The sequence below is a fragment of the Photinus pyralis genome, unplaced genomic scaffold (genome assembly GCF_008802855.1).
Source record: "Photinus pyralis isolate 1611_PpyrPB1 unplaced genomic scaffold, Ppyr1.3 Ppyr1.4_LG7, whole genome shotgun sequence".
Lineage (NCBI taxonomy): Eukaryota > Metazoa > Arthropoda > Insecta > Coleoptera > Lampyridae > Photinus > Photinus pyralis.
The window spans coordinates 33,348,960-33,357,185 of NW_022170738.1; the positions used below are offsets into that span (position 1 = coordinate 33,348,960).

The 8,226-nt window shown below is 37.3% G+C and overlaps 1 protein-coding gene across 1 annotated transcript; it reads left to right on the top strand.

Moving 5' to 3' along the window:
- Positions 1-200: 200 nt before the first annotated feature.
- On the top strand, positions 201-2,936 carry LOC116176785 (anaphase-promoting complex subunit 7). The gene is made up of 6 exons (XM_031495544.1): positions 201-571; positions 626-1,078; positions 1,129-1,362; positions 1,463-1,797; positions 2,195-2,312; positions 2,363-2,936. Exons 1-6 carry the CDS (start codon positions 503-505, stop codon positions 2,852-2,854), a joined length of 1,701 nt encoding a protein of 566 aa, XP_031351404.1. The 5' UTR covers positions 201-502; the 3' UTR covers positions 2,855-2,936.
- Positions 2,937-8,226: the final 5,290 nt, after the last annotated feature.

An 8,226-nucleotide genomic window follows, 5' to 3' on the forward strand; every position in this document is an offset into this window, starting at 1 on the left:
GTTGTAAGGTGGCTAGCATTTGATTGCTCTAGATATCTTCAGATTGTTTTGCTCTTTCAAAAATAGTTACTTTTAAGGAGCTAGTGTGTCATTAAGCATTAGGATAGCAAATGCAAGCCAGTTTACAAAACGTCCATCTATGGGGTTAAAACATAAAACCTGTAAATTACCTGGAGAACGTAGTGTCGGAAGAGTGCAAGTAATCTATTGAAGTGTCATTAAGTGTTAATGCCAAACATTCATTTCTGTTTGCAGTGATGGATATTTTGTAGTTTACAGTACTTTTGTGCCGTTTTATATTTTTCCTGTGTGTGCTTATCTTTAAACACAGCGCCATCTACTACGTCCTTATAATGCGCAAATTATGCGCTACACCACATGTGGACGTGTTTAGTATAACGGTAAAACATAAAAGTTCAATGGAACGCTACCATTACATATGAACTACGATCGAAAGTGAAGTGAACTACTAACGTTTTTTCTCAAGACAAAAAGTATAAACATGAACACAATTATTAAACAAATTTCCTTATTGTACAACCAAGAGCTCTACTCCGACTTGTTAAAACTCGTAAGCGCCGAAATAACGTTTCAAGGCACCGTCCAAATAATGACTTTCTTACAGGGTGAACTTGCGATATCCGCATTCGATCAAAAACATGACCCCACCTTGCAGTTTGGCAAATTCCAACTACAAGTCTACTATGCCGAAGCCTTGTACAATACGCAACAGTACCAAACCGCCGAAAGCACCTACACGACTGCCCTACAGATGCGGAAATACCTTTTGAAATCGAAAAACGCCAAAGTGCAAGAGGACAAGGAATTTATGACCGACGTCGACATTAAATACAAAATCCATTTGTGCTGTCTCAAACTGAAACGGTCACAGCGAGCGATTGAGGTACTTCAGAGTATTTCCGCCCGAAATCGCACCCCCAAAATAAACATGGCGTTAGGCAATTTATATCGAGATTCGGGTATGGAAAGGCCGGCAATCGCCTGCTATAAGGAGGTGCTCAAGGAGTGTCCGCTGGCGATGGACGTCGTCGAAAATTTATTAAAGTTAGGCGTGAAGGTAAGAAACCTCGACTGAAAGCTTCGCCTATTTGCCGCGTTCTTTTGTAGGGTACCGAAGTTAATTCGTTAATGCTAGGAGCTACGACCGAATTAAATTGGATTAGTATTTGGCTGCGAGGTCTTGCCGAGATGTATCTGCGAGAGTACAGAAGTGCGGTTGCGACATTTAAAAGTTTGGACACTCCGGGCAATCTTTGCAACAACTCCGCCTTACTCGTGAATATGGCACAATGTCATAATTTGTTGTGTGATGAAGCGAAGGCCTTGGCAGCTTTACAAAGGGTGCGTATGGCTCGAGAGTGCAGTTTCTGTAAGCTGCCAAGAAATCTAACCACAATGTTTCTGAACTATTTGATGTGCACCCTTGATTTCTTACCCGTAGGTCGCAAGGAATGAGCCATATTATATAAACGGAAGAGACCTATTGGCGACTTTACTTGCGAACTCGACCGAAAAAGAACATCACAAGGATCTGGAACATTTGATTCCCGATTTCGATACGTCGTTGTGGTCCACCGAACATTGGGTCGTCATGGGGTATCACATGTTCGTCAATAGCAAGTACGAACGCGCCGCTTACTTTGGCCAACAGGCTTGCCTGCTCAACAAACGGAACATTGAGGCACTGCTACTGAAAGCGGCGACATTCATGCAAATCAACAAATACCACGAAGCGTCACTTCATTATAGAGAAGCTCTACAATATTGCCCCAATCGGTAAGGTGTATGTTTATTAGTAGTGGAAATAAAATCAATTATTATTATTATTACTATCAGATTATTGACAAGTTCTAGTCTGTTTTCCATTTTTGTTTTTTAAAATAAGTTCACAGCTCACTATATTTTGCCAATTATCATGTAGTCCTTATATCTTTTGTTTATAAGCACATTAACTAATGTCGTCTAGTATAAAAACAGTCGCAAGTAGCCGCCTACTGCAAAACTGACGTCTTTTTCTTCGCATGGGCTAGATGGAGATGAAAATATAATGCATAATTTGTGGAGACTTCACAGGCGGCCAGTTTTGCCATGATTGACGTGACCGTTTTTATACTAGAAGAGTTTTCTACAATCTGTATGTCTACAGTATTTTATAAAAAAAATGTATGTTTAGATTCGAATCCAACTACGGTCTGGTGCAGAGTTACGTGGCGATGAACAGACTACGCGAAGCGATGACAGTGGCCAAAAATACCTGCAAACAAATGGACCACGCGCCCGCTGCACTCACAGTAAGCGACACCTTTTTTTAATTGAACAAAAAAAAAGTTGCTCTTTTCAGTTGTACGCGTCGGTCCTATTAAAGGATCCGATGAATACGGTCCAAGTGCGCAACATTTTAGAGCTGGCCATCACGAACGACCCAAATTACACGCACGGTGTTTGCATGCTCGCCGAACAGCTGGAACACGAGCAGTCCTACGACGAAGCGATAGCATTACTGAAACGTCACGCCGAAGTGAAATCGTCCTCCAAAGTGCACCAAATGTTAGCCGATTGTTACAGACGTCTGCAAAAGGACGACGATGCACTCGAACACTATCATATTGCGTTAAGATTGGACTCGCAAAATCAGCGAGCACTCGAAGGTATCAATAATATCGGGAGATCTCCGCCCTCCAACAAAATGGACTCGAGTTATTACATGTCGATGGGAGGGGAGTCAACAACGTACACTTCCCAAGCGCCTACCGGGTCTGATCATGAAGCTGATGGAGATACCGATACAGAACAGTGGCCTAATAATGGGCATGATGTAATGACATTTGATTAGCATAGGGAAGTTACTAGCAATATTTATTTAATGTATTCTATATTTGTTGATATTAAGTTATTAAGATGAATATATAAACCGCTTTTGTGTTTCTTTTCATCTTCTAAGGACTTTATGAAAAACAGCTAAAGTCTCAAGCAAAGGTAAGTCTTCTGCAGCACCACCGTTACCAAGCCAACCTTCAACATTTATGGAGTCTACAAGCCAAAATCTAAAAGAATCGCTGATATAGGTGAAGAATGCTTTGGCACTCAAAATTGTCAAAGACCTCATGTGAGATAGAAGGGACTACAATGCATCATCAGTAAGATCTTGTCCGTGGCATAGAGTACCTATTACTCTATGTTGGTGGACACCACATTCCCTTTGCCAGGACCCAGTTCCATAATCTCAAATTGGGTGGAAATATTAATAACATAAGATGTCTTCCTCCAGTCAATTTTATATTTCTGCTGTAGCAGGTGTTGCAGAATGAGTTGTACAGTAGCTGACATTAGTTTCGGTCTGATTAACAGCAGTCCATTATCAAAGCAAAAAACCACAATAATATTACAATAAATATAGCAAGCCTTGCTTTTTAGCGAAAATCGACCACCCCTAACATTTTCGGGAAAACACTTTTTCTTATTAATTTTGGTGCGTAGAATCCAAAACAATTCGTACTTTATCGATCAGACTTCTCAATTAAAAGTTACAGCCCTTTGAATTTTCTTTCGAAATTGGTTTCTAGTCTATATACTTTTGATTGAGAAGTCCGATCGAAAAAGTACGAATTGTTTTGGATTCTACGCACCAAGATTTATAAGAAAACGTGTTTTCCCGAGAAATTTTGGTGCAGTCGATTTTTGGTAAAAAAAGGAAGGTTGTACACTGCCTTTTTTTGAGGCGAGAAGAAAAAATTGTCTCAGATCGACCCGGAAAAAAAATTTTCTTATAGAATGTGGCCTGTAGAATCCATAATTTCAAACAGTTCCAAGATTGGGCTTCTAGTTCGAAAGTTATAGCCCTTTGAATTTTCTTTCGAAATTGGTTTCTAGTCTATAACTTTTGATTGAGAAGTCCGATCGAAAAAGTATGAATTGTTTTGGATTCTACGCACCAGGATTTATAAGAAAAAGTGTTTTCCCGAGAAATTTTGGTCTAGTCGATTTTTTATAAAAAAAGGAAGGTAATACACTGCCTTTTTTTGAGGCCCGCAAAAAAAATTGTCTCAGATCGACCCGGAAAAAAAATTTTCTTATAGAATGTGGCCTGTAGAATCCATAATTTCAAACAGTTCCAAGATTGGGGTACTAGTTCAAAAGTTACAGCCCTTTGAATTTTTTTTCGAAATAATAATAATAATGATAATAGTACCGTTTATTCCATGAGACTTGTATACAAGCATTGGAACGTCAAAATTATAAATTACAAATTATATAATTAAGTATAAATTATAAATAAGTAAAAAATAAATAAAAATACACTACCTACACGTTACATTACATACCTGCAACAATTTTACTGTTCAAGTATTCGTCTAACCTATAAATGCACATCTTTACCAACATGTTTTTTTATAGTTTGTTTAAACCTAGATGGATTATGGATACATTTTACGTTTTCCGGTAGTTTGTTCCAAAGTTTAATGGCAATGGCGGGAAAATGGTTGGCAATATAAGCATGGTTGAGCTTGGGTATTCTCAAATTCCGCTTGTTTCTTAGATTAACATTATTAGCTACCGAGTCGGGTTGATGTAGATCTTTCTTACTATGTATGAATACAAGATTATTAAGAATAAATAAAGATACAGCTGTAAGTATATTAGATTGTACAAAGAGTTCCCTACATGAATACCGTGGTGGTTTACCATGCATGGCTCTTAAAATTCTCTTCTGGCTAATCATTACCTCGTTCATTCTGCAACTGGTACCCCAACAAATAATACCGTAATTGAGAGTAGACTGGACATGAGCATAGTAGTAAGAAGTCAGACAGTCACAGTGAACTACATCGTATAGTTGTCGAATTAGGTAACAATGAGTAGCTAACCTCTTAATAACTATGTTTATTTGGGTATTCCAAGAGAAATTGTTGTCCAAGTGGAGTCCAAGAAATATTATACTATCGCTTTGCCTTATAGTATGATTATTTAGTCTAATTAGGACTCATAGGAGACTGCTATTAAGACCACTTTTTGAGAATTGAATCGCTTGAGTTTTATACGAGTTCAAGAAAACCCCATTATCTGCACAATACCTGCTGATTTCCATGACACTCTCGTTGGCACGGCTACACAGGGTGTCTGGCTCATTACCGGTGATTATACTAGACGTATCATCAGCAAATAACGTTAAAAAACTTTTATTATTATTATTAAATATATCATTAATAAAAATAATGAATAGAAGAGGCCCCAGCGTACTGCCCTGAGGAACACCATGTGACACCACTTTTTTGTCCGACTTAACCACTCCTCCTTGCCAAACCATTTTCACTTCCTGAGTTCTTCCTACCAGGTATGAGCTTAGCCAGTCGGCAGCTATACCTCTAACACCGTATTCATACAGTTTGTTAAATTGAAATTGGTTTCTAGTCTATAACTTTTGATTGAGAAGTCTGATCGAAAAAGTACGAATTGTTTTGGATTCTACGCACCAAAATTAATAAGAAAAAGTGTTTTCCCGAGAAATTTTGGTGCAGTCGATTTTTGGTAAAAAAGGAAGGTTGTACACTGCCTTTTTTTGAGGAGCGGAACAAAAATTGTCTCAGATCGACCCGGAAAAAAAATTTTCTTATAGAATGTGGCCTGTAGAATCCATAATTTCAAACAGTTCCAAGATTGGGCTTCTAGTTCGAAAGTTATAGCCCTTTGAATTTTCTTTCGAAATTGGTTTCTAGTCTATAACTTTTGATTGAGAAGTCGATCGAAAAAGTACGAATTGTTTTGGATTCTACGCACCAAAATTAATAAGAAAAAGTGTTTTCCCGAGAAATTTTGGTGTAGTCGATTTTTGGTAAAAAAGGAAGGTTATACACTGCCTTTTTTTGAGGCCCGAAAAAAAAATTGCTCAGATCGACCCGGAAAAAAAATTTTCTTATAGAATGTGGCCTGTAGAATCCATAATTTCAAACAGTTCCAAGATTGGGCTACTATTTCAAAAGTTACAGCCCTTTGAATTTTCTTTCGAAATTGGTTTCTAGTCTATAACTTTTGATTGAGAAGTCTGATCGAAAAAGTACGAATTGTACAAATTGTTTTGGATTCTACGCACCAAAATTAATAAGAAAAAGTGTTTTCCCGAGTCTATGCTAATAGCTTTGAATATAAATTTTATAGTCAAAGCTAATAGTAATTAATAGTATATAACACTGCTGAACGCATTTGATTTTATGCAACCCATAATGCGAAATCAAGGCGTACAATTTTGCCTATCCATCTAATCATTTCCCACGGTAATTAGTTAATTATCTTAACTGAAGTTATTGTTTTGTGGGAATGGGCAATTTTGTAATCGAAATATACACAAGTCTTTTGTCTCCAGTGATGAATCGGGTAAGTTGGCAAAGGTGAATATCGCGCCGCATTATACATGATAGCCAAAACGTATTCACGCAATTAAGTGCTTAGTTTAAATTTTATAACCGACTTCGTTTTTTCCATTAGCGTCGAAAGTCTTAAGGTTGAAAAGGTCACGATAAGGAAATCTGATTTGTGTGTAATAAGCGGCGCTACGGGGGTAAATCAGTTCAGGTCAAAGGTTAAAGTTATTCTTAGTCTAACGTTACCACTTTTTTTCCGAATGGTATACGATTATTAATCTCGACGACCCCTTCTGAAATCTGATGAGCTTTTGCGCAGCATCCCTCAGATCAATGCATGTCGCGACCACCCCTTAATAACAGCCAATCAAAATTCGCTCTGATGCCATTATAAAATTGCACTCTCAAAATGATCGCCAGGATTCCAGTATTAAAAATGTAACTTTTTCAATTTTAAAGGGATTTATATACTTACATTTAAACAAACAAAGAATTCTAATTACAAACTCTTTATCATGTATGTTCCTAATTAGTGGACGTTATTGACATAGCACTTTTATTTATTATATCGCATTCGATAACTAGTAACTACTCGTACTCATAATTACTTACGTAGTCACATAGCGTTCGTATTACAGACGCCAAAATTTCAAATCATCAATTTTCATTAAATTTTAACTGCAGATGAGACTACTTTTTATCGAGAGCCTTTTACACATTATTGTTTATTAAGTGAAATAAAACGGCAACAATTAAACCATACTTACAATAAATGAAGGTTCTTTTTGAATTAAAACATTCAGTACCTAGGTACCTATCCATAATAAGAAGAAATCCTACTTTCTGTCTGTTCGTCCAAGATCATTACCATCATAAGGAGCTGGCGATCTCCTTTATCAGCTTTGTAAGAATTGCAAACTCCCAACACATCCAAAGGGTACCTACCTTATATCTTTCGAAGAGTCGTCCAGAATCTGACAAGAGTCCTTTTTTTTTCAAGAATCGAGCCTATGTGAGCTTGACTTTGAGAGACTCTCTATGACGACTTAAATATCCTTACGAACTGCAGAGCTTTTAGTCACCAAAAACAGCAGAGGGTCTCGAAGAAGTTTCGAGTTCTTCCAGATTGATTTTAAGTATTTATTGGTTGAACCTTTAAAAGGATTTATATGAATCCATCAAAGCTATGAATATTATTATTATTATATTAGTATTATTTTTGTGGTCTTTGGAGTAAGAATCATTTAAGCTGCGGCTCCGCGAGCATTTTTCTGTGTATCCCGCTCGTCTAGTCGTTTTGGAACCTTCAATAGAAATGTAACCTTTGAAAGCCCATCTTTGGAAAGCCTTTTAAGACCCTTAAGGAACTTTCATGAATCCTTATTAAAAACCTTTAGTAATCGAGAGTCTCAAAGATTTTGAGAGTATTCAAGACCATTGTCATTTGTCTTTGGACCTTTAACCTTTAAGAGCCTTAAATATTTGATGTATTAGAGTTCTTCAAAACTGTTTTCAAATGTCTCGAAGAATTTCCAAGAGCTTAATACTATTTTAGTGACAAGCAGTCAATGAAGGAGGCGTGAAGAAAGAACGCGCTCAGGAGAAAGGCACAAGGGGGCAAGGAGTGAATGAAGGACTAAGAGAAAAACTTTAAGAAGGACAGAAGCATGCACTAACAAGACAAAGAAGCGCGAAAGAGACGTAAAGAAATGAAAGAAACAGAATGGAGAGTGGAAGGAAGCATAACAGTGTGAAAGAGGAATAAGGAACAGTTATATTAAGGCAAAAAAATGCGATGAATGGAAGTGGAAAAAGAAACACGAGTGAAAAAAACAGGGCCTTAATGAGT